This window comes from Pongo abelii, chromosome 19 (assembly GCF_028885655.2).
Source record: "Pongo abelii isolate AG06213 chromosome 19, NHGRI_mPonAbe1-v2.0_pri, whole genome shotgun sequence".
Taxonomy (NCBI): domain Eukaryota; kingdom Metazoa; phylum Chordata; class Mammalia; order Primates; family Hominidae; genus Pongo; species Pongo abelii.
In genome coordinates, this window is record NC_072004.2 from 93,914,083 (window position 1) to 93,940,245 (window position 26,163).

The 26,163-nt window shown below is 55.6% G+C and overlaps 1 protein-coding gene across 1 annotated transcript in view; it reads right to left on the bottom strand.

Annotated features, from left to right (window-relative positions):
* The window catches only part of DNAH17 (dynein axonemal heavy chain 17), a 156,276-nt gene that overhangs the window by 58,027 nt on the left and 72,086 nt on the right, over positions 1-26,163 (bottom strand). The window contains exons 28-48 of the mRNA XM_063718301.1: positions 25,286-25,633; positions 25,099-25,190; positions 24,541-24,667; positions 22,984-23,136; positions 20,583-20,708; positions 20,287-20,394; positions 19,425-19,556; positions 18,867-19,027; positions 17,934-18,090; positions 16,627-16,731; positions 13,493-13,650; positions 12,561-12,699; positions 12,195-12,422; positions 11,631-11,768; positions 10,230-10,362; positions 9,045-9,172; positions 8,298-8,446; positions 3,830-4,112; positions 3,566-3,739; positions 3,156-3,363; positions 2,474-2,639 (exon numbers count right to left, since the gene is read on the bottom strand). Coding sequence (XP_063574371.1) covers positions 2,474-2,639; positions 3,156-3,363; positions 3,566-3,739; positions 3,830-4,112; positions 8,298-8,446; positions 9,045-9,172; positions 10,230-10,362; positions 11,631-11,768; positions 12,195-12,422; positions 12,561-12,699; positions 13,493-13,650; positions 16,627-16,731; positions 17,934-18,090; positions 18,867-19,027; positions 19,425-19,556; positions 20,287-20,394; positions 20,583-20,708; positions 22,984-23,136; positions 24,541-24,667; positions 25,099-25,190; positions 25,286-25,633 — 3,413 coding nt within the window. The remainder of the gene's footprint in view (positions 1-2,473; positions 2,640-3,155; positions 3,364-3,565; positions 3,740-3,829; positions 4,113-8,297; positions 8,447-9,044; positions 9,173-10,229; positions 10,363-11,630; positions 11,769-12,194; positions 12,423-12,560; positions 12,700-13,492; positions 13,651-16,626; positions 16,732-17,933; positions 18,091-18,866; positions 19,028-19,424; positions 19,557-20,286; positions 20,395-20,582; positions 20,709-22,983; positions 23,137-24,540; positions 24,668-25,098; positions 25,191-25,285; positions 25,634-26,163) is intronic.

Sequence of the window (26,163 nt, forward strand, 5' to 3'; positions counted from 1 at the left end):
CAATTTTATACATTGCAAATGTTTTCTTTCATTCTTTTATTTCTCTTTTATATCTGTCCATGGTGTCTCTCACTGAGCAAAATTCCTTAATTTTAATTTAAATCACAGCCATCAATGTTTTGCCCTTCTGTGTGTGCTTCTGAAATTTTGCCTGTGCAGTCCTCCCCTGCGCACACTTCTCAGGTCACAGATGTTGTCCCTGTTTGCTTCTGCCCGCCTCACAGTTCACCCTTTGCCTGCGGGCCCGTCCTTCCCACGGGCCCCACCCTTGTCTGCCTTTTTCTTCCACAGGTGAGAGTTTTCCTGACACATCCACTAAACAGTCCATCCTTTCCTGTTGTCATGGGGCCATGTTAATCTGATATTCTAGAGGGATCTTTTGAAAACTCAAATCTCACTCTGCCACCCCTCCTGAAGATCCTTCAGGGTAAACTCCAGGGCAGATGTGGACCTAGGGCTGAAGCTTAAGAACATGGAGGCTCCTCCTTAAGGAAAAGAAAGCAAAAATCTTAAGCAAATTTTACAAGGGCACATGACCGTTTGAAGCCCTTGGAAGGGGCCTCACGAGTTGCAGGGAAACTGAGGCTGAGCCCCCACAGCCCTCACAGTAGACCTGCCTGCAGAGAGGAAAGGGTGGGCTCTCATGCATGCACCTGCCCTCCTCTCCTGTCTGGATGCCCTCAAACCTCCCACCCCACACCACGTTCGCTTCTCCTCAAATGATGTCAAACTCTCTCCAGGCTCCCTGCTCAGAGTGGCAGCTTTGTCACCTCCCCCAGGGAACCACCTCTGATGCCTCCATCCCCACATCACAGCCTGCAGCCCAGCATAGGCTTCCTATAGTTGTGAGCTCTGGGAGTGTCGTTTAGTGAAGAAAAGACAGGTGATGCAATCAGACATATCTGAACTCAAAATCCAGCTCCAGCTGAGCGTGGTGGCTCACGCCTGTAGTCCCAGCACTTCAGGAGCCTGAGGCGGGCAGATCACCTGAGGTCAGGAGTTGGAGACTTGCCTGGCCAATACGGTTAAGCCCCATTTCTACTAAAAATACAAAAATTAGGTGGGCATGGTGGCGGGCACCTATAATTTCAGCTACTCGGGAGGCTGAGGCAGGAGAATCGCTGGAACCCAGGAGGCAGAGGTTGCAGTGAGCCAAGATTGTGCCATTGGACTCCAGCCTGGGCAACAAGAGTGAAACTCTGTCTTGGAAATAATAATAATAATAATCCAGCTCCGCCACTCATTAGGGCCATGACCTTAAGTAGGCAACCTAACCCCTCATGCCTCCCTTTCTTGGCATGAGGCCAGGCTTCACGAACAAGCAGACTGGTTTCTAGGCTCCTTTGGCCTGAGAATGCTCCGGTTTGGCCTGGGCTACTTACTTATTTTAAGAGACAACTGCAGCTGGGCACGGTGGCTCACACCTCTAATCCCAGCACTTTGGGAGGCCGAGGCGGGCGGATCACCTGAGGTCAGGAGTTCGAGAACAGCCTGGCCAACATGGCGAAACCCCTTCTCTACTAAAAGTACAAAAATTAGCCGGCGTGGTGGTGGGCACCTGTATTACCAGCTACTCAGGAGGCTGAGGAAGGAGAATTCCTTGAACCCAGGAGGCGGAGGTTGCAGTAAGCCAAGATTGAGCCATTGCACTCCAGCCTCAGCGACAGAGCGAGATTTCAACCCCCTCAAAAAAAAAAAAAAAAAAAGACAACTGAACTGAATATTCTCATCTCTCCAAACTGCAAACCTAAACGTGCCACCCTCGGCTTCTCGGTGCCGTTAGGAGAAAATCTGCACTCTGTCCCGAAGCCCTGGGATTCCGGCTGCAGCTGCCCTGGGCACCCTCTCCCTCTGGCTCTCACATCCCTGCCACACCGGCCTCCCTGGGCTCCTTCACGTGCGGCAGGGCCTTTACACTTGGCAATCTCTCCACCCAGAATGCTCTCCCTCTAAGGTCCCACAGCCAGCACGACACTACTGCCAGCTTCCAGCTGCGCACCATCTCCCCAGGGGCATCTCTCTGCTGGGGCTCCCAGCTGGGAGGCTCCTCTGTGACTGCACTGGGGGTTTTTCTCAGGGCTCTTCCTTTACCGGGTAATGTGCTTCTTCCTCTCCCGGCGGGACACCTCGGTGGAAGGGGGGAAGGAGGATCCCCCTCCACTGGGGCTCTAGGCCACTGCTGCATGTTTGTGAAACGGGCGATGGATGAAACTGATACAACCTCTCCCCTGCCCTGGCCCTGCCTCAATGCCTTGTGGCCCCACAAGCTTGGGGGCCCAGCTACGACCCGTGTCTCCTTACCCACGTTGCAGTCCCGTCCCCACCGCCCCCACCGCCCCCACCGCCCCCACCGCCCCCACCGCCCCACACCAGTCCCGCCCTACTGCCCTGGGGCTCCGCCTCTTCCTGCGCCCCTCCCTGGCCCCGCCCTCACCGCCCTGTGGCCCCGCCCCCAGGCCCCGCCCCGTCTAACCAATGCCGGTGGTCCATGTGCTGCCGGATGAGGGTGTGCGGGGCCACCGTCCCATACTTGTCCACCTCGGGCATGTTCATGTCGTCGATGAAGTAGACGAGCTTCTTAGTGCCTGGCGGCCCGTAGTTCCTCCCCGATTTCTTCTCCAGCGGCTTCTCCAGCACCCCTAGAGAGGGCAGAGGGTCAGCCGCCCGCCTGCGCCTCCTGAGCCAGAGCCTGTTAGGTAGGGAGGGGGGCTACCTGCTCCCCCGGAGGACAGAAGGTGGGACCTGGCTGGGATCTAGGTTTACCAAACGCACCTGTCCTGGGAGTGGCCCTTGAGGGGGCACCGGGTACAGCCCCAGGAATAAACAGAGCGATCAGAGGCGAGGGTGGCAGGAACCTTGCTCTCCGTCACCTTTGGGTCACCTCAGATTGGCTGAGACACTCCTGGGGGACCTGCTGCCTCGACTGGCCATCAAATCCCCATCACCATGCCCACCAGGGAACACCAGAAAGAGGGGTCCCGGCTGCTCCTCCTCTGTCTCCGACTCAGGAAGGAAAGGCCAGCGGCTGGGGTGTGGGAAGTGAGGAGGTGCAAAGTGGCTAGCGAGTGCGTGGGTCTGCAGTGAGAGGGGACAGGAGGGAATGGGGGCTGGCGGGGGGCAGCCGGGTAGGCGGGGCGTGGCCGGACCAGCCTCACCCTGCAGCATGGCTGAGGTCGTGTAGAAGTTGAAGGGCACGGCCTGTACCAGGTAGTTGTCGGTGTTCAGGCTTTCCAGCTTGTCCCCCATCAGCACCGACTTGCCCGTCCCTGCGTTCCCCACCAGCATCACCGGCCAGGACTTCTCCATAAGCAGGTCCATGAAGTAGCGGATGCGGATGGTTTCCGTGGTGTGGACCAAAGAGGCCTGGGGCAGGGGAGGGGAGGGGAGGGAGCCGTGACTCTCAGATACTTCCACCTCTCATTAGCATGCAGGCCATGTTCTACCGAAAAGGTCCTACTGTTGAAAATCGGGTGTGTTTGGACATTCCGTGCAGGCGTGTGGGGGGTGCTGCACCGATTCCTGCCTCTAAATCGCCAGTCGGTGGCCCTGCTTTGGGGACAGTTACCTGCAGTGGGACATCGGGATCCAGCTCAAAGGAGGGCACTTTATCTGTCCAGGGCAGGAACTTTTTCGTGTCGGGATCAATGTAGTAGTCGAAGATCGTTCCCTGCGAGGGGAACTTGATGGTCTTAAATTCGTTGATCCACCATTTGCTGAACTCCACTCGATAATCTACAAGCTGTTGAGACACAGAGGTGAAAATAAGGGCCCAGCTAAGCAGGATGCCGAGAGACCCTGTGTGGGTGGCCAGGCCCCCTAGGTGCATCACCTGGTCCTGGAACATGGCGCCACCGAAGGCCCAGAAGCAGGCGAACACGAAGTACAGCTCGTACAGCTCCCTGGGGGAGTCTGGGGGCACGGTCTTCTCCGTGAGCAGGCACTCCAGCAGGTACAGGATCGTTTGGATCACCGTGATCTCCGGCACTGGTGTGATCTTCTTGAACCCAAAGCGCAGCTTGTCCAGGCACGTGGGCAGGTACTTGTCAAAGAGGATCATCAGGTTGGCCTTCTCTGACTGCACCTTGCGCCTCTCGATCCAGCTGCTCACCACCCTGGGGGTGAGAGGAGGCGCCGATGACACAGCCGCTGCTCTGGGTCTGCCAGTGTCCCTGCCTTGGTAAACGCCCCTCCCCACCTCCACCCAATTCTGCTGGGGCTGCCCTCAGGGTCACCATGCCTGCATGGCAATGGGTCCAAACGAGGGTGCCAGGGGGGCCAGTTGCAGGCCCTAAAAGGGTCGGAGGAGGATGCTAGGGTCGTGGGGGCTGTGCCCTCTCTGGGCTTGCTAGCTATGGGGGTGCTGTAGGTCTGGAACAGCTGGGAGCCGTTCTTGCTACTACATGGGAAGCACATACCAAGGGCTGGCAGATGGGGCAGAACAGAAAAGGAGAAAGATCTCATGATGTCATCTGGGGGGGCAGGAAAGTGGGAACAGGAAGGGAGGAGAAAGGAGAGACAAGGATAGGAGCAGGGACATTTCATTACATCATCTGGACTCCTGAATCCAGCCACGCCTGAAGCACCCCTTGGTGCTTTTTTTTTTTTAAGCTTCAGTTAGTTTGAGTTGAATTTGTCACGTTCAGTTTAAGAGTCCAAATCAATACAACCAGCAATCCTTGAAGAGCCACGCCAGACTGTCGGCCACAGACACCTCTGGGTGGCCGTGTGGAGGTGGCCCACCACGGCAGTGAGGGGTGTGGACTCTGGGGCCTGACTGCCCAGGCTTGAGTCAGCTCTACCATGGCCAGCTGCTGCCTTAGGCAAGTTACTGCACATGCCTGTGTCCCTGGTTTCTCATCTGTAAACAGGGGTGATGTTTCCATGACCCTCATTTCCAAGGACTACATGGGCTGATATTTTTAAAGCTCAGAGAAGGGAGCCTGGTCCAGGGTAAGTGTTGCCAAATCAGCATCTGCTAAAAGCATCACTAGCGCCTGGCTCCCTCGAGTGCCAGTGAGCTCAGCATGTGCATCATTTCCAGGATGCCCAGGGCCTAAGAAGGAAGCTCCTGTTAGCACACACAGCCAGCCTGCCCTGCGTTGACCGGCAGACATGCCTCTTTAGACAGACACTCACTCTTTTTTCTTTTTTTTTTTTCTTCTTCTGAGATGGAGTCTTGCTCCATAGTGCAGTGGTGCGATCTCGGCTCACTGCAACTTCTGCCTCCTGGGTTCAAGCGATTCTCCTGTTTCGGCCTCCCAAGTAGCTGGGATTACAGGTGTGCACCACCACACCCGGCTAATTTTTGTATTTTTAGTAGAGACAGGGTTTCACCATGTTGGCCAGGCTGGCCTTGAACTCCTGACCTTAGATGATCTGCCCACCTCAGCTTCCCAAAGTGCTGGGATTACAGACATGAGGCACTGTGCTTGGCCAGACACCCACTCTTCTGTGAGTGTGCCCTGGGGGAGCTCCGCTTCTTCCTGAACCTCTATCCAAGAGAGAATTAAGAGCTGAACATCTTTGCCGCATAGCATCCCGTATTATCCAGCATAATAGAGTAAACCTTTATACGTCTCTAAGCGAAGCAGGGTGTCTCCATGCCTGTCGCAACTAAGAACTGAATTCCGAGTCCAGTTGGTCTTCAGTAGGGGAGACCGATTTGCAAATCTACGCAGAGGCTGCTGCTTTCTGCCTTCTACTTTGAAGATGTTTGTGTCGAATTTGTGATGCTGCCTTGGTAGGAGTCACTGAGTGCGGGTGGATGTGTGTGCTGGCTTTGATATGCGTAGCACAGGCCCCAGGAGAGGCACATGCTTGTGAGACAGGCTGACTTTCTCACCTCTGGTCCATATGGCTTCTTGCCCTGTCCCCAAGGCTGTTCTGGGTGCATCCGGCATTCCTGCCCCTGGCAGCTGCCTATAGGAGGGCTGCTCCTGCTGTCTGGGGACCCTGTGCCTGCTTCTCGTCCACTTCCATTCTCTCCTCTGCCAATACTCAGGTCTTCTCCTCCTGCTTCCTCCAGGTCACTCCTTGGAGGCATCCAGTTCCCTGCCTTGGCCCATGCTGGCTTTGTTTCTGGCTCCCTCTTCTCCGCTCCCATAGGGTGTCCCCCTGAGGACTCCACGATCCTGTTTTCTTCCTGTCCCCATCCCCATGTCTCAGCAGCTCCTACCCAGGCTTCATTTCAGTTCCCCGGACATTGTCTTTGCCTACTGTGAAAACTCCCACACATGGTATAGTGGGTAGGATGGTGGTCTACAAAAGAATGTCCACCCAGAACCCAGAATGTGCCCTGATTTGGAGAAAGAGCATTTGCAGATGTCATCAAGGATCTTGAGACAAGATCATCCTGGATTTAGGGTGGACCCTGAATCCAATGACTGTGTCCTTATAAGCAATGGGAAATTTGGACACAGACATACAGAGAAGGCCACGTGGAGACAGAGGCGGAGATGGGAGGGGTGTGTCCATAAGCCGAGGGATGCCAAGGACTGCCGGGAGCCCCCAGGAGCTGGGAGAGAGACCTGGGACAGGTTCTCCCTCAGAGCCTCAGAGGGAACCAGCACTGCCTACTCCTTGACTTCTGGCCTCCAGCACTGGGAGAGGATAAATGTCTGTTGTTTGAAGCTGCCCCATTAGTGGTCATTGTTTCAGCAGCTGGAGGACGCTGTATAAGTAGACAAGTGTTGCTGGAGAAGCCAACACAGAGGCACCCAGGCTCAGCAGCTCCTGGCCCTGTCCCCATAGGGAACATTCCACTTGGTATCCCTCTCAAACCCTGGCCACGCTGTGCTGCCTGCCTCCCAGCAGAGGGTCTCACTTCCCATGCAGAGAGCAAAGTAGTGCATCAGCATGAACTCCGGAAAGTTAATTTTCTCTGCCTATAGACTCGCATGCATCTGAAAACAGCCACGCCTGCATCCCATAGCCAAACATCATTCTTGTCTCGACAAATACTACAAAGCTTCATTCCTCTTGTTCCAGCCCTACCCTCCAGCACTCAAAGGCAGGACTCGCCTCACTTCTAGCGCCTCCTGCGGCCTCCTCCATACCTCATTGCTGTCTGGCTCTGCCCTCAACACGCCCTGAAGCTGTTCTCCCTGAGCGATGGAGGTGCGCCTAGTTCCCAAATGCAATGGGAACTCTTCTGTCCTTGGCTTGACTCTGGGTGCCATCCTACTGAGTCTGCTCCCTTCTGAAGCTTTTGTTGCTGGGTGTCTGGGATGACGCGTCCTGGGTTCCCTTCTGCCTTTGGTTCGTTCCTCCTCTGAATCCCTCACAGATTCTTCTCCCTCCCCAACAGTGCTGGTTTTTCTCAGAAAGCCAACTTCTTTCATCACTCTCTACATCTTTCCTGGAGAGCCCAGCTCCTCAGCATGGAATATCCTGGGGTTGGACACACATGGCAGGTGTGCAAAGTACTGGGTGGGTGGGTAGGTGAATGGATGGATGGGTGGGCGGATGGATAGATGGATGAACTATGACCTGCAGCCAAGACGCTCCTCTGGAGCCTCTTGCCTCAGGAACCCCCCACTGGGATTTCTGCCTAAGTCCATGCAGGACATTTGCACAAAGCTGTTGTTTCTATGTCCCCAGGAAATCCCTTACTCTGTCAATCACCAGCCATGTGTCCGAGCCTGAAAATATGCCTCTGGAATCAATATCAAGTCTTCCATTTCTCCAGATTTCAGATATTTCTTAAACCTATCCCTTCCTCTCCGATCCCTAGCGGCCCCCGTCTTGCTGGCATGACCGGCTGCTTTTCCTCGTCACGTTAGAAAGGGCCGCTTGCACCCTGGCCCAGCATCAGCGCCTTCCCGTCAGGAGCAGCCTCCCCCTTTATGCTCTGGCCAGGAGAATCTGACCACTGCCCATCAGGGAATGCCCCACTCCTCGCCATGCCCTGTGAACACGGGCTCTTGTCTGGTGTGCTTCTCTGTTTTCGTCCCTGAGAGGCAGCCTGACCCTCAGATGGCAGCCCAAACTTCAATCACCTGGGAAGACGTCCCACCTCCACAGAGGTCAAGACCTCCCTTCCCACACCAGCCCTTGTTCCCGGCACTTTGTGCAAACATCCGCTTGCTCAGCCGCCCTGCCTCGTGTCACTGTGAATTTACACCATTTATTCCCAGGTCTGTCTCTCACCCCTTCACTGCTGCGACCCTGGTGCCCGGTGAGGGCCTGGTACACAGTTTGTGACATGGATGATAAATGAATATGCAACTCTGAAACAGGCCAACAACTTCCTCTTTCCCTGCCGAGGTTTGGAACAGGAAAGCCAGAGCCCCACTCACGGGTTCCACCCCAGGTCGGCTGGGTTGATATAGAGGATGCCGGCTCTGGAGACGGTGGCTGGGGTGGCCGTCCTCAGGTGGCTGATTTCGAACACCAGCCTCATGGTGCGGTTCAGGGGGATCCGCTCGTTGCTGGCCAGGGTGAGGACCTAGGAGGGGGACAGCAGCCCATGGGGTCCTACGGCGACACTTGCCGTCCCGATGGTGTTCCGGGGCAGGGGTCACTCGGAGCAAACCTCTGAGCAAGGAGGAGGGGCTCAGGCCAGCCCTGCCACCCCTGGCCTGCAGCCCTAGTCCCTTGGCCCAGGGCTTCTCTGCCCTGCCTGACTCCAGCAGCCTCGAGACACCCACACCGTGGAGGCTACAACATGGAGTCAGGGCTGCTTTCTCAAACCATCACCCCGCCCCATCCTGGAAAGTCTTGTGTTCCTTCCTGCATCCGACTGAGGAACCTTTTTAGAAAATGGCTTCTAGACAATTCTAAATAACCATTTCTGCTTCCCAGGCCTTTACTCTGAACCCATCCTGCTGCTAAAATGTAAGGTGAGGCACACGCAGAACCACAGCACATGTGACAAAGTCTCGCGACAAGGTGCCCCTCACTCATAGCTTCCTGTGGAGTTCCAGACACACCACCTGCCCCAAGCCTGGCGTGCAGGGCCCGAGTGCTCCATAGGCGCCTCCCTGTGAGCCCCCGTTGTCCCTGCCTTGGGTGGCCTTGGGGCTTAGAGTCCGGGGCCCGCGAACCTTGTTGTCATCCATGACTGTGTTGAGAGACTCGATCCACATGGGGTCTATGTCTCCGTCAAGGATGATCCACTTGGGGCCGTCATGGGTGATGTTGGCCAGATCTCGCATGATGGTGGAGAACAGGCCTGGGGGAGGCGGGTGGTGTAACCCCGGGCCCTTCACTCCGGCCCCATTCCAGTCCCCACCAGGCCTGACCCTGGCCTCTGTCTCGGAGGGGGCCTCTCCCCTACTTCAGAGGGACAGCAGAGGCCCTTGGGCATGAGGTGCCCAGGCTCCCTGCCCTCCGTTCTCTGTGGCCTCCCTCCTACGTGCCCTCTCCATGCCTGAGGCCCTGCCTGTCCTCCTCCGACCCTGCACCCTCCCTGTCAGCTCCTCTTTGTGGCCCTGGCTGGCTCAGTTTTTCCAGGCTCAACACCCCACGGGGCTCAGCACCTGTGCACCCAGCTCTGTCCATCTGTCCACTCATACGCTCAGCAGAGGTCTGCGGAGCACGCTTCATGCGTCACGCATGGAATGGAGCAAGGTAGGTGCTGGGGGTACAGAGCTTGCCTTCTAGTAGGGGAAGTGAGCTGTACATGCAGGAGCCAGCAAAGGGGGACAGGGAAAGCGGGTCAGGGGTAGGGCCGCTTCTGATGGGTAGGGTGCGGGGGACAGGCTAGGCACAGCCCTCCACTAGGCTCCTGGTCAGGACCACCCTGCTCCCGCTGACTCCTCAGCTCTCGCAGCTCCTTTCTGCAGCCCACTCTCCAACGTCCCGAGTTTCTTTCATAAAGTGCAAACCCGATCACGCCACCTCCTGGGGGAAGCTCCTCCCCAGAGCCCACCGACTGAGGCCAGGGCTCCCCGCACAGCCTCCAGCCTGCACGTCTGGGCTCCCATACACTCCTCACAGGTCACACCCATCCTTGCTCTGGCCTCTCCCCTTGGCCTGCCCAGGGCAGGCCTGCAGTTCTCACTGTCCCAGCTCCTGTGGCCCCCATTCCTTACCCCCCAGCCCGGGTGCTACGTACCCACTGCTCCCCATAAACTTTGTTACCATGGTGCCACCATTGCAGGCCACGTGCCTGTGTACCCCACCCTAGCCTGGGGAGGCTGGCCTTCCACATGGGAACGGCTCAGCACACGCTTGCTGCACTGGACCGGGTGCGCCCCCGCAGCCCGTCCCGGGACCACCCTTGTTACCATCTTTCCATTCCCTGGTCGCTGGGTTGATGATGCCAAAGAGCTCGTCGCAGGTGACGGCCTTGGGGTCCAGGTCCACGGCGACCGGCTTCCTCTTCAGGTTCTGATAGGTCTTGTTGAGGGATTTGAGGACCTGGCAAAGGTGGGGGTCACTCACGTGTGACTCCCTGTTCCTGGAACATCCTGCCCCACTAGCCCCAGAACCATGGGTGGGCCTGGATGCTTTTTTTTTTGAGATGGAGTTTCACTCTTGTCACCGAGGCTGGAGTGCAGTGGTGTGATCTCAGCTCACTGCAACCTCTGCCTCAGGGTTCAAGTGATTCTCCTGCCTCAGCTTCCCGAGTAGCTGGAATTACAGGTGCCCACCACCACGCCCAGCTAATTTTTGTATTTTTAGTAGAGACGGGGTTTCACCATGTTGGCCAGGCTGGTCTCGAACTCCTGACCTCAGGTGATCAGCCCGCCTTGGCCTCCCAAAGTGTTGGGATTACAGGCATGAGCCACCGTGCCCGGCCCTGGATGCCTTTTATGAACCACCAGGCTGAACCCTTCTCTGGATCACGTTTGCTCTGGAGGCACGTAGGTGAGTTTACACCCCCCAACCATGGCCGAGGCAAAGGTGGCCTGGGTGATAGGAAGCTAACTGTTCGCTGTGCATGTCTGCAGCCCGCAGAGCGCTGCTTGCCTAGACTGTGCGAGGCTCTGAAAACATTCACATTCCTTTCTTCCTCATGGTACAAGTAATACGCACTCACTGAAATACCATCTAGGAAAACTCCCCATGATCCTCCATTCAGGGAAAATGAGCTTTAAAGACGCGGTTGAGGACATTTCCTGTATGTGTATGTCCGAGTTCCTTTTTAGGAAACTGGGCTCATGCGGCCTCTGCCTTTTAAAACATCACTTGTGGTGAGCTTCCCCGTGTGACTGGCTTTGGGAGTGATCTCAAACAATAGCAGAAGGGTCCAGCCTGTGGGCCTCTGGCTGGACATTTGGCTGGCATGGAATTTTCCACATCACAGACATCAGTCACGTCCGCCACCACCCTCCGCATGTCACCACTCCCTAGGCCATGGCAGGGGACAGGAGGGCGATGGGTCAGGCCGGCCACAGGGACAGGGAGACAAGTGACTGACGTCAAGGAGAGAAGAGCAGGAAGACAAGGAGGAAAAGGGAGGGAGGCCTCACCCAGGGATCAGGGATCAGGGCTGTGGCCGCTCCTCCCCTCCTCCTCGGCCTCCAGCTTCCTCCCTGGACCATGACTCAGGCCGGAGGGCTCCCGGGAGGGATGTGCTGGGTTGGGGTCTCCGGGGTGGCGGGGAGTGAAGGAGGGCCAACCCTTCGCCCCAGCCCACCCCCACCATGCCGGGTCCCTGCAGGTCCCTGGAGGGGGTGACACACCTGAGATTTGCCGCTGCCTGCGTTCCCGATGACGAACACCGAGTGGCGGACCTGCAGCAGCTCCTCCAGCTGCACCACCTTCAGCACGAAGCTGTCCTCCGCCTGCAGCTTGAGCTCCACGATGCTCTGCTTGATGATCTGGAGAGACACGGATGAAGCTGGGTGAGGAACTGAAGCAGCCTTTCTTTCTTCTCGCTGGGAGGCTGGGAGGCTGGGGGGCTTCCTGCCCCGCTGGGGAGATGATAAAGGCGCCCTTGCCCTCCGACACACATGCGTTTGCAAGTTCTGCTATCAATGCTGAGAGTTCACATAGCTCCACCTCGACCTCGTGCAGGGGGTCGGTTTGCCCGAAGCCCCCCAACCCCAGTTGAGAGAGTGACCTCCCCCAGCACTGAGAGGGTGGGGCTGGCCAGGGCCATGGAGGCAGCTGTGGCTCAGAGATCTCTTTGTAGCACCGGGAAACGTGCGTGTGTGACACGGGTCTCCACCCGTCCAACATCAGAGGGAAGGAAGCCCCAGCCAGGCAGCCTTCTCCGGACAGACCCGAGGCCCAGGAGTACCGACCTTTTCAAAATTCAGGTCTCGTTTCCGAGGCACGTCCAGAGCCGGGAAGAGGTCCCCGATCAGTCCCATGAACACGGGCAGGTCGTCTGTCACAATCTTGGGGATGTTGAAGTCTCTCAGCGCCCGCATGAGCACCTGGTCCTCTGCCCGGCTGGGGTCGCCCCTCTTCAGGGAACCCGCCACCACCAGCACAGATTTGATGGCTCTCAGGCCCCAGTCGTAATGATCCTGCCGGCAGCGGGCACAGGTGGGCAGACGTGAGCTCACCTTCCCACGGCCAGCAGGCAAGTCCGGAAGCCAACCCTGGCTGCTTCCCGCACCTCAGCCTCCCACCCGCACCCGCCGTGAGCTCCGGGACACACACACCTGCTTCGAGAGCAGCTCCTTGCACAAGGTATACAGGGTGATGAACTTCCTGGCCAGAAGGCGGGCTTCCAAAAAGCCCTCGGCCACCAGCATGATCTCACATATCAGTTCGAAGTCGGGGACAACCATGGCACAGGGCCTGGGGAGGTCAGTGGTGCCCATGGGCGTCTGCCCACTCTCTCTCCCACCTACACCCCCGCCTGTCCCTCTTCACCTAGGAGAGCACACCTCGACTGCCAGGTGGACCACAGCAGAGTGTTGAACCTTCTGTCCTAAAGCCGGGCTCCCAGCCCGCCTGCTCCCTCCTTCCCTCCTCCTCCCACATCATCTGCTGGGTGCACCTTCAGGCCCCTCCTCTGAGAGCCACCCCAACCCCCCAACCCCCCAACCCTGCTTTCCATCACTGTGTCCCAGGTGCGGTCCTCCCGCCCAGGGGAAGACAGAGCACTTTCTAAGGAGGCCCTTGGCCTGCCTCATCCTGGGAGCTTTTTTTTTTTTTTTTTTTTTTTTTTTGAGACAGAGTTTTGCTCTTGTTGCCTAGACTGGAGTGCAATGGTGCCATCCCGGCTCACTAGAACCTCTGCCTCCCGGGTTCAAGCGATCTTCCTGCCTCAGCCTCCCGAGTAGCTGCGATTACAGACATGCACCACCACACCCAGCTAATTTTTGTATTTTTAGTAGGGACGGGGTTTCACCATCTTGACCGGGCTGGTCTTGAACTCCTGACCTCAGGTGATCCACCCTCCTCGGCCGCCCAAAGTGCCGACATTACAGGAGTGAGTTACTGTGCCCGGCCATCTTGGGAGTTTTGATGACTTCTTCCCTCCCCAGCTTGCCCTCTGCCCCTCCCCTCTGCCCACTCCTTGGCACTGGGACGCTGCTGTTGCTGGTCTGGCTCACCGCAGCCACTCACTTTCACCTGGGCCACGTACCTGAATAAGGCTTTTAGGTTCTCAGGCAGCTCTGCGCGTCCGGCGTACCCAGGGTTCATGGTGATGAAGATACCGACAGTGGGAATGAGGCCTATGATCTCTCCCAGGAAACTGAATGTTTTTTTCTTGGCCCGAATTGCATCCTGGACACATTTTACCTGCACAGTTGGTGACACAGACATGTTAGCACGGAAATGGCCAGCTTCCACAGGCCAGAGGGGCCTTCATGTATGTTAAAGCATGAGGCTGCGAATTTGCGCCTGCAAATTCAAACCTCTTAGTTTCTTTTTTAAATTAAGCCTTTTATTTTTGAGAAAGTTGTAGATTTGCATGCCATGTAGGAAATAATACAGAGGGCCAGGCACAGTGGCTCACACCTGTAATCCCAGCACTTTGGGAGGCTGAGGCTGGAGGATGATTTGAGCCCAGACTGGGGCAACATAGCAAGACCCTGTCTCAACAAAAAATACAAAAGACAGGGATTGGGGGGAAGAAAAAAAACACAAAGGCAATTCTGCGTACTGTCTGCCCCATGTACCCTGATAGGAGCATCTTGCCTAATGACAGTGCCAGTCACAGTGGGGGCGGCAGGGGGCGGGGAGGGTGGGCGTGACACTGAGGCCAGCATTGCTGTCACCACGGGGACCCCTATATCGCCTCTTATAGCCACACCCACTTCCCTCTTGCCCCCTTCCCTCCATTTGACCCCTGGCAACCGTGTCCTTTGTTTCTGTGATTTGGTCGTTTCACAGATGTTATATAAGTGGAATTGTATCATACATGATCTTCCCAGATGGACTTTTTTTTGTGTGTGTGTGTGTGTGTGACGGAGTCTCACTCTGTCGCCCAGGCAGGAGTGCAGTGGCACAATCTCGGCTCACTGCAAGCTCTGCCTCCCAGATTCATGCCATTCTCCTGCTTCAGCCCCCCAAGTAGCTGGGACTACAGGCTCCCGCCACCACGCCTGGCTAATTTTTTGTATTTTTTAGTAGAGACAGGGTTTCACCATGCTAGCCAGGATGGTCTCAATCTCCGGACCTCATGATCCTCCCACCTCGGCCTCCCAAAGTGCTGGGATTACAGGCATAAGCCACCACGCCCGGCCCCCAGATGGACTTTTATCACTCAGCAAAATTCTCTGGAGATGTACCCAGGCTGTTGCAGGAACCAGTAAGTATTTCAACACCTCGTCCCTGCTGAGCGGAGCTCCACTCCCAGCCGTTTTCTGTCCTGTTACTACTCCGGCAACGACCTGTCAGAGGACCGGTTAGCGGCCACCTCCGTATCAGTCTTGAAGGCCACCTGTCAGCTACGAGGTTAATCCTAGAGCGTCAGGGGCTGTTGCCTGCTTGAGGTCTCCTCTGGAAACCTGCAGAAGGCAGCTGCGTCTCTCCAAGTTGCCACTTGAGGGGGCCCAATACTCGCGGTAAAGCTGCTCCCAGCACCTGCCTTTCCCTGTCTTCCCCAGGAGAGCCAAGTCCTGGTGTCCTGGTGATCCCAGACACCCCCATGCCCAGTCTGCTGAGCGTGCAGCTCGCCCCCTGGCAGGACTGGGGCCCTTCGGAACGGCACTGCTTCCTCCTAGGCCAAGCCTCTCCTGTGGTCTCCATCGGAGCCCGTGAACATTCAGTGCCCGGAGTAGGGGCCACGTAAATATTCTGGGGTTTGTTCATGGACGTCGGAGGTGCTCAGCAACTCTGCTCCTGTGCTGGGGGCAAGGGAGAGGGTCCCCACGGCAACAGCCAGCACTGCCCATGGTTTGGGGTCCCCATTCTCTTGGTCATGTGGCCTCCGGCCCTGGGGCTGGGGGATGACTGGGGCAGAGGGGGCATAAGGAGAGGAGGAAGCAGCCACCCCAGGCCCCTCTAATCTTGCTGGCAGACCTGTGTCACCAACACTGTTTTACAAATTAGAAGACGGAGGCACAGGGAGTCCACATCACTGCCAAGCCGAGAGTCAGGGCTTAAGTTGGTGTATAAAGCGGGCTCTCAGCCGGGCGCGATGGCTCACGCCTGTAATCCTAGCAGTCTGGGAGGCCGAGGTGGGTGGATCACCTGAGGTCGGGAGTTCAAGACCAGCCTGACCAACGTGGAGAAACCCCATCTCTACTAAAAATACAAAATTAGCCGGGCGTGGTGGTGCATGCCTGTGATCCCAGCTACTCGGGAGGCTGAGGCAGAAGAATTGCTTGAACCCGGGAGGCGGAGGTTCAGTGAACCGGGATTGCACCACTGCACTCCGGCCTGAGCAACAAGAGTAAAACTCCATCTCAAAAAAACAAAACAATAAATAAATAAACAAACAAACAAATAAATAAATAAAGCGGGCTCTCCACCCAGGTTGTGGGGCTTGAGCAGCCCAGGAGGCATTGGCACGTCCACACCCCACATGCTCCTGTCTATCCTGGGGTGGGAGGACCTTGACACCGTCAACGCCCTGACTTGCGTTTCCTTTTGGAAGAGCACAATTGTCCCAGGCCGCTAGGTCGGCCTCCACTTACCTTAGAGAGCCCAGTGCTTCTCAACCCCCGGGCATGTGTCAGGATCACCTGAGGCATTTGTTTAAAATGCAGAAATGCTCATCCTATCAAGTGGGGCCCATGCTGGAGATTTTAACAAGCATCAGTGGGGGCGGGGCGCTGGCCCAGGCCACTCCCCACTCTGAGGTCCCTGCGCCCAGGTCACTCCAGCCACTCGGCTGCACGCTGTGTGCCCCAGCATGGTTGTTCCCAAAACACACGGGCGCATTTCCTCCCTCCTCCTCTTCCTCCCTCTCTCCCTCCTTTCTTTCTTTCCTGCCATTCCCTTTCAGCACCTCCTATGCCCAGCTCCGCTGATACCAGTAACAAAGCACTTTGTCCTTCTTTCCTAAGCAAAATTAATTATTCTCCCACTTGTATTTTGTTACATGTACGCTACCATACACGTAACCTGTAATCTGATTCTGTTTTCAATGTGTTTGCCTAACCAGGCTGCGGGACCCTGGAGGGCAAGAGCTCAATGGCACCACACCACCCTTCGGTGCTTGGAGCGTTGCAGACAGGCAAGGGGGGTCTATCTGGTGTGTGAGGTCACAGGAAAGCCGACGAGCCAGTTACCCGACGAGACCCCGAGGCCACAGGCAGGGGACTTTACCTGCACGGCAATCACAGACAAGACTTCCACTGAGATGCGATTAAACTCATCAAAGCAGCCCCAGGCTCCCGTCTGGGCCAGGCCCTTGTAGATATTTCCACAGGACTGGAAAGGGCGAGATGGAGAATGGAAGAGCTGGGAGGCTGGGAGGGTGGCAGGGAGGGCGGGCGCTGCAGGGGCCTCCCCCTGCCTCTTCAGCTGTGTTCTCTCTCCCCAAAGCTCGCTCAGGCCCCGGTGCATTGGGGCCTTCCTCAGGCCAGCAGGCAGGTCAGCTTACTGCCCAGGGTAACACCGTGGAGGGCTGGGTACTAGGAAGAGCCCATCCTTTCACCCTTGACCCCCAGAGCGTCGAGACCCCAGGGTGGAGACTTCCTGGAGTCCCTAATGAGGGGGCTCAGAGGAGCACACCGAAGTTCTAAACCTCGCATGTTTTCTCAGCCCTTTTCTTTCTTGCGTGGAGAGGAGAGGGAGTCCTCTAAGGTGGGATGGGGGCATGTCGAGCAGGCCAGAGGCTTTTCCTCAAGACATCTGTGTCCCTCTAGGCCCCACCTGGGCAATCAGAAGGACTCTTCCCATCTACACCTGGGATTCCAGGTGGATGTTAACTCCCTTCTAGGGAGATCCAACTTCAGATTTCACTTTTCTAAAATCCAGGAGGCGGATGTGGACTGTGTGGCCTTGACAGTGAACTTGGGCTGCTTGCCCCATCCTCAGCTTCAGGAGGGGTCCCCCAGATTGTGGGGCTCAGATCCAGGCCGGGGAGGGGAGACCCTCTGCAGGCCTAGGGTCCAAAACTCAGGGATCCATCCCCCTTGCCTCCCCATCTTGCAAGAGGCTGCTGCAGCCTGGAGCTCCGAGGTATCCCCTCCCTTGCCTGGCCTTCTGTGAGCTGACGATGTCCTGTGCAGGCTCTGATGACTGACGGGACTGGGCCCGTCCCCTGCTCCCCTCCCAAACCCACCTGGACATTGCTTGTACCCCACCCCATGCTGAACCATGAGGAAGGTGCTTACCCCTGTGTGGAGTCCCCAGTTTGGGGCAGTCTTACAACTGAAATTGAGAGAGGGTCACCTCCAGGGCAGGGGCAGGACATTTGGGGCTGCGTCTGTCCACCCTGGGAGTCTCTCCAGAGGGACCACCTGAGAGGGATGCTACCAGCAAGTGGGGGCCCTAGCGCCTCCTCCCCAGTGTCATTCACAGGTATCCAGAGATCTGGAGTTCACTGTGGGGCCTCAGAGGACAGGGTGCTAGGATCTGCTTCTATAATAGGGGACTCTGGGTCCCTTCTCCGGACCCCGGCTGCGTACCTTGTAGTCCATCTGCTCGGAGCAGTTGAAGACGTAGACCATGGTGCCCAGGGCTCTGCCCAGGTCCTTGGTCGTCTCAGTCTTACCAGTCCCAGCGGGGCCAGCGGGGGCTCCACCCATGATGAGATGGAGGGACTGGGTCAGGGTGATGTAGCACCTGCAAGTGACCACAGGTAAGTGCGTGTGCCAGTGACCCCACGGCCTCCCTGCTTTTATTTTTTTGAGACAGAGTCTCACTCTGGCACCCAGGCTGGAGTGCAGTGGTACAACCTTGGCTCACTGCAACCTCTGCCTCCTGGGTTCAAATGATTCTCGTGCCTCAGCCTCTCAGGTAGCTGAGACTACAGGCGCCCGCCACCATGCCCGGCTAATTTTTGTATTTTCAGTAGAGACGGGGTTTTGCCATGTCGGCCAGGCTGGTCTCGAACTCCTGACCTCAGGTAATCCACCCACCTCGGCCACCCAAAGTGTTGGGATTACTGGCGTGAGCCACCACGCCCCGCCACAGCTTTCTCTTTCATTGCAATTATTACACTTGCTCGGCCCCAGGAGACACATGGGAGAGGGCAGAAAACCTTCAGGTGTGACAGAGGAACCACCACCGTGGAGCAGAGGCAGCCCAGGTGCCTTTCCCACCTGCGGCACTCAGGGAGGTGGGCACTGCTACGACGACCAGAGTCTGCTCATGAGGGTCCATAAAACATGACCCCAACTCAGCAGGCCCACAGAGGGGTACAGGAACTCTCCCAAGGCCACACAGCCAGTGCTGGAACAAGGACACGGTGGCAGAACTGAATGTGAACACAGGTCCACCTGACACAAATGCCCAGTCCTTCCAGCCTCCACAGCTGACATCCAAGTCGGACAGTTCCAAGAATCATGGGGAAGGGACCCACCAAGAGCACATGTGAGTTACTCAGGGACAGGCCTCACCTGTCAGTGAGTGGGGTGATGACCAGCCGCGGCGTGTTGCCCAGATACTCGTAGGAATACTGGATTTGGGCATCACAGATGTTGGCAAAGCAGTGTCGCTTCTCTTCGTCCCAGCGATGCCGGAGCTGGGCCTGCCAGGTAAAGGCCTGAGAACTCTCCACCTGCAGGATGAGCCGGAGCTCTTGTTGCCAGGTGGAATGCAAGAGCTAGGGCTGGCTAAGGAAGGCCAGCATGCCTCCAAGGCCGGTCCCCTGGTGCCCAGGGAACCCTCCCCAGCCCTCTTTCCCCCTCCAGCGCCCACATCCAACTGTATGGCCACCCTCAGTGGAATCTCGCTACGGAATGGCACTTCCAATGGGCGGGCACCGCTCATCTGACTGCTGTGTGTTGCTCACCAGGGGTGAGTCCGGGCAAGGTGGTTATGAGGCAGCTGCAGCCAGCAACAGAGTCAGTGCCCCAGGAGGAGGAAGTGGCAGGATCTGGAGTCCCTGAATGCACTGCCCTGAACCCGGTGTCCCCTTGCCCTTCCCCAGGACCCTGGGACAGGGGCGCTCATGCCTTGGCCATGATCATTTTGGCCACCACGTCCCGTGCATGCACATCGATGGTGCAGATGGTCATGATCTTAATCCTGTCGCCAGCGTTGAGGTTCCCAATGAGCAGTGTGATGAGTACGTTCAGCTGGCTAATCTGCGGGGGAGAGTGCCTTCGCTGAGACGCCACGGGGGCCCACATGCACTAGGGGGTCTTGTGGCTGGGTGCCCACAGCTGCACAGGGAACACCACGATGCTCTTGTTTACAGTAATGAAAAACAGGAGTGCCCTTGGTAGGCCCCAGCCAGGCACTGGTTTCACCAGGGTGCAGCCCTGATGGGACACCTTGCAGTGGCTAGCACGGACGTAGTAGAAGGAAATTCAAGGCCACGAGAGAGGGTGGATGAGAAGCAAAAACAGCTGACTTTAACGCCATCCAGAGTCTGTATATTTTTACATATGAATCAATTATACACACACACAGAGTGGCAGGTTGCATAAGGGAACAGTGTCATGCTTGGGTTGTGGAATTACAGGTAAATTCTCCTTCTTTTCAAGATGATCTTTAGTTTCCATATTTCTAACCAAGGACTTTTCTTTTTTATTTATTTATTTATTTTTTAAGACTCACAGTAGCATTTGCCAATTTTCAGGTGAGAAATCAAAGTACATATTTCTGAAGGTGTCTGTTACTCGAGGGGAGAGGTGCCTGGGGCTGCGGTGCGTGGCTATTATTTGGCCTGTGGAAACGACGGTTTTGCGGGGCTCAGCCTCCCAGAAGAAGGCGCTCCAGGTACTCGCCCGGCAGGTTTCAGAAGGACACATGGGGCCACACACCTGCTTCTTAAACAAGTTTTAAAAACATAACTACACGCTAGTGACGCACCTGCTTTTTGTTATAATCTTTGATAGCGTTTTCATAGCCTTCCTCCAGCCTGGCAAATGCCAGGCCCACCTCGGTCGTCCACCAGATCTGGGTGCAAGTCAGGGCCACCTGAAAGTAGACGCCCCCCCATTGCCCACGCAGTGAGCGATCGCTGGCGCCAGCTAATGCAGACGTTCCTGCTGAAAGCTTAGACGGTTTTCCAGGGAACCACAGTTAACAGGGGAGCCCGTGAACGCAGAGAAACTCGCCCCTTATCTCAGCCACGAGGCACTGCCGAGCCCCCACCCGCCTCAGACCTGGGCCGGGTAGTCCATGATCCACTGCTCCCTCGGCTTCTCTTCGTAGGTCACCACGGCCTCTGGGATTTCGTGCCGGAGGGTGGAGCACATTCGGTCCAGCACTCGATTCAGCCACACCTCCACCTGGGGACGGGAGCCACAGTGACCAATACAGCCATGTATGCCTGCCTCTAGTTCCAATAATTTTGTTTGTATTTGTTGTAAAGAAAAACGTTTGTCATCATCCTCATCCCAGGGGCAGACATGTCAAGGATTTTACAGAGCAGTAACAGTGACACACCTTTTCTTTTTTTTTTTTTTAAAGACAGAGTCTCACTCTGTCACCCAGGCTGGAGTGCAGTGGCATGATCTCGGCTCATTGCAAGCTCCACCTCCCGGGTTCACGCCATTCTCCTGCCTCAGCCTCCCGAGAAGCTGGGACTACAGGCGCCCGCCAGCACTCCCAGCATTTTTTTTTTTTGTATTTTTAGTAGAGGTGGGGTTTCACCATGTCAGCCAGGATGGTCTCGATCTCCTGACCTCATGATCTGCCCGCCTCGGCCTCCCAAAGTGCTGGGATTACAGGCATGAGCCACCGTGCCTGGCCACACATTTTCTTCTTAAATTGAGATAGGATCTCGTTCTGCTGCCCCGGCTGCTGTGCAGTACTGCAGTCATGGCTCACTGCAGCCTCCACCTGTGGGCTCAAGTGATGCTTCCACTTCAGCCTCTCAAGCAGCTGGGACTACAGGTATGCACCACCACACCTGGCTAGTCAAAGACTCACTTAAAAAATGTGGCTGGGGACCGGACACAGTGGCTCACGTCTGTAATCCCAGCACTTTGGGAGGCTGAGGCGGGTGGATCACCTGAGGTCAGGAGTTCAAAACCAGCCTGGCCAATATGGTGAAAACCCGTCTATACTAAAAATAAAAAATTAGCCAGGCTTGGTGGCAGGCACCTGTAATCCTAGGTACTCTGGAGGCTTAGACAGGAGAATCACTTGAACCCGAGAAGTGGAGGTTGCAGTGAGCCAAGATCGTGCCATTGCACTCCAGCCTGGGCGACAAGAGTGAGACTCCATCTCAAAAACAAACAAACAAACAAACAAAAAACAAATGAACAAAAAAAAAACCATACTCACAAGTAAATGCTACTGGGAGAAAAAAACCCTCAAGTGGACATGAGGGTAATTTTTTTTTTGGAGATGAATTTTTTGGAGATGAAGTCTCGCTCTATTACCCAGACTGGAGTGTAGTGGCGTGATCTCGGCTCACTGCAACCTCTGTCTCCCAGGTTCAAGTGATTCTCATGCCTCAACCTCCCGAGTAGCTAGGACTACAGTTGTCTGCCACCACACCTGGTTAATTTTTGTGTTTTTAGTAGAGACCAGTTTCGCCATGTTGGCCAGGCTGGTCTTGAACTCCCGACCTCAGATGATCCACCCACCTCAATCTCCCAAAGTGCTGGGATTATAGGCGTGAGCCACAGTGCCCAGCCAGAATTTTCCTTTTAACTGTAAACACAGTGCAGGTGGGCCTCGCTGTGGTCTGCAGTTCTGTTGGCAAGGGGTAAGCCCAGGAAGCGAATCTGGACAGATGCTGTCACTGCCCCGCCCACCCCATCCACATAGAGCAGGCCACGTGTGTGCTGTGTTCAACTCTTTGAACCTCAGGTTTTCTCGACATTTTTTTTTTTTTCCTACAGCTGATTTACCTCTGCATTGTATTTTCCTCAGGCTGATGTTAAAATGGTTGCTATTGCTTGATCAATAGTTGGGTAATGAGACAGGGGAGGGGGCAGCCCGGAAGTTTTCTGACGGCAGAAGGAGCCCGCCCTGAGCCGGGAGACACGCTTGCTGGGGAAGGAAGAGGCTGTGGAGGCCGCTCTGAGTGGTGGGTTGTGCAGCCGATTATTTTGGACAGGTGTTGGGAATTGGTGGTTCAGAGATGTGCAGCCCCTTTTAAAGCAGTCCCTTTGGCAAAAGCCATGGAAAGGATTGAATGACGTTGACGGGGCTTTTTTTTTTTTTTTTTTTTTTTTTTTTTTTAAGAGATGGAGTCTCACTCTGTCACCCAGGCTGGAGTGCAGTGGCGCGATCTTGGCTCACTGCAACCTCCACCTCCGGGGTTCAAGCGATTCTCCTGCCTCAGCTTCCCTAACAGGGCTTTTCTCCCGCCCTTTCCCCTCCCCTTTCTCCCTAAGGATGCACTCGTGCTATATGGGTAAGGCTGTGCCAGAAATTCTATAAAGAGGTCCATCCCTTAAGCGTTTTCTAGAGGCAGAGGAGAGGAGCAGGGGTGGGCTGGCAGCTGCACAGGGTGGTGGTTCTATGGACGTCACCATCTGAGGGCGTGTGGCCCACATGGATGCTGCACCCTTGTCCTGGGTTCCCTGCGTGGTGTTCGCACACACTCACCTGCCCCGAGAGGTCGCATTCCTGATCAAAAACCATGTACTCGTCCTCCTTGCTGTACATTCCCAGGCCCACCTTGAGAGGTTTGTCATTGGCATCGAGACGGAACTTCAGTTTACACAGGCTGTCGAAGAGTTTGGACAGGTGGCGGCTCACCTGGGTGGAGGGGAAAGGCGGGAATTATGCAACGGGGGATTTGAAAGGCATGTGTGTGGCTCAGGCTTTCCGTGGGTGGTTTTAGGCATCATTCTTTTTGGAATATACTCCCCATCTTTGATTAACGTTAACTAAACATGGCTAAGTCAACAAAAGGAATCAGTGAAGACTGCTCCAAGTCAGGACACAGAAACCAGGCCAGGAACTGCAGCCCTTCTAAGCCAAACATCTATTCTGGAAGATGCCTTTTTGGCGGGACATGGTGGCTCACGCCTGTAATCCCAGCACTTTGGGAGGCCAAGGTGGGTGGATCACCTGAGGTCAGGAGTTCGAGACCAGCCTGACCAACATGGAGAAACCCCATCTCTACTAAAAATACAAAATTAGCCAGGCATGGTAGTGCATGCCTGTAATTCCAGCTACTCAGGAGGCTGAGGCAGGAGAATCACTTGAACCCGGGAGGCAGAGGTTGTGGTGAGCCGAGATCACGCCATTGCACTCCAGCCTGGGAGACAAGAACGAAACTCCATCTCAAAATAAAAAAAAAATTAATACATAAGATTTCTTCTTTTTGAGAAGGTTCTGTCCCAGATCCCAAGCCACACACTCAGTCTATTCTTGCATATCCCTTCTTCTTGTGTATCCTCTAACCTTACGGTCAAAATAAAATGCAGGCGCTTTTCCTTCACCTATTTTGTTTTTGTTTTTGAGACAGTCTCACTCTGTCGCCCAGGCTGGAGTGCAGTGGTGCGATCTTGGCTCACTGCAACCCTCTGCCTCTCGGGTTCAAGCAATTCTCATGCCACAGCCTCCTGAGTAGCTGGGATTACAGGTACATTTCACCATGCCTGGGGTAATTTTTGTATTTTTAGTAGAAACGGGGTTTCACCATGTTGACCAGGCTGGTCTTAAACTCCCAACCTCCAGTGATCTGCCTGCCTCAGTCTCCCAAAGTGCTGGGATTACAGGTGTGAGCCACTGTGCCTGACCTCTTTTCTCTTTTAGAAGAGCCCCAAGGAGGCACCTGTTCCTTGCTCTCGGGACCCTGAGATTTACTAGCTGATCGGAGGATGACCCACTGAGAAGTGTGTCTTTCGGAAACAGTGTCTTACTAGGCCTCTGGCATATGACCCATTTTCTAGAAGGGGAAAATGAGGCACAGAGAGACAAATTAACTTCTCCAAAGCCAGGCCAAGTGCAGAGCAGGATGTGAGGTGAGTCCGGCCACGTTTCTGCCATTGCTAGGGACCCCAGGGCAGCTTCTGGTGCAGAGGGCTTCCTGGAGATGATGGGGCACGTCCAGGGACACTGTTACCCCATCCTAGGGCAGTTCAGGTAGAGGTGCCCGCCTGGGGTCTGGCAAGATGTTGGCTTAAACACCAGAATGCAAGGGGCCCCACCTACCTCCACGGGGTCATTGCCATTGGAGAGAATGTCCAGGAGGTCAGCCGAGGAGACAAAATAGAACCTGGGGAAAGCCAGTCTTTTCGTCTCTAAATACTCTGCCAAAGCCTTTTCACAGATGGCCAAGCTGGGAGGAAGGAAGGAAGTAGAGGAGGTCAGTGACCCTACTCTGTAGGGATGTCTGCCACCCACCCTATTGGCTCAGGAAACTGATCATCCTGGAGATGCCTAGACTGCTGTTCACAGGCCCGGTTTAATTCAGAACCTCCTACCGGAGGCTCTCATTTCTTTGCCATCCCCTGACCTTGTGGGCACTCCTAGGCAGGAGGGAGCATCATTTATTCTCCGGGTCATTGCTTCCTTCAAGGCCAAGGCATCGTGTGGTGGGATGAGGCCGGGGAGTGTGTGCTCCCCAGGAAAAGGCAATAGATTAACCCAGGACCCGTGGTTTTGCCCTGTCCTGGCCAGCGGGCTGCACAAGACTGAAGTGCCCTCAGACTTAAGACTTAGGGAATCAGCACCCCTGACTCCCCTGGTCTGGACAGGTGTGAGCTGCACCTCTTCTTCAGGGCCTCCAGTTTATCGTAGAGGCCGGGTTGGTTGGTGGCTTCCACCACGTTGGGTGTTTTCACTGCATCTTCCATCAAGGCCTGAGAAGAGAAGGGGATTGCCAAGGCATTAGGGACCCCGTTTTGTCCAACACAGTCATTTCTGAAATGCGTGGGAGCCACCGGGCTGTGCTCACCTTGAATTCCTGGTCGATGTCGTCAAAGCGCTGGGAGTCCCCCGGGAGCTGGGCGCGGATGTCTTCGGAGCCGATGAAGATGCTCTCCAGGTGGCTCCAGGTTCGCTGGACCTCAAACCAGATGGAGATGACGGAGTCTGCCGTGGACAGCTTCTGCTGCCAGCTCATCACCTCCTTCAGGAAGTGGGCCAGGTACTTGGACGTCATCAGGTTCTGCAGCTGCACCTGGTTGTCCTCCAGCGTCTCCACCAGCACCTCGCTGGACTTGAGCATCATGGTGCCTGTCCGCGGGTGCGGCTCGTGCTGGAATTCCATCATGCTCCAGGTACTGTCCAGGGCTTTCAGCACCTTTTGGGGGAAGAGAAAAATAAGGTCACTGAGCATTTGGCATGCAAAGCTCAGGCAGGACCCAGAGTTTCCAGGACATAGACTGAAGCTCCATGATTAGAAAGCAAAAAGGCTCAAACCAATGTATTCACAGGAGCCAAAGACAGATCCAACCCGAACCTTCATCCCCCAATGATGGATGCATGTGATCTCTGTCCATATAATGGAACATAAGCCACTAAAGGAATGAGGTACAGACACCTGCCACAACGCGGATAAACCTGAAGACCTTAGGCTGAGTGAAAGAAGACGCACGCACGGACCACATAGTGCATGCGAAGGAGCTCAGAACGTGCCACCCCAAAATATGCCATCCTGCAACTGATGATTTTGAGTCAGAGGCACTTGAAGGGCAGCAGATGCAGGACTCTCTCTCTGAGCCTCATGCTGTTCCTGGGAAGCAGGAGATGCAATTCCCAGGTGAATGATGCTTTTCTGGAACCAGAATGAAACGATCATTCTCATCACTAGGATGGGAAGTGGAGGTGGAA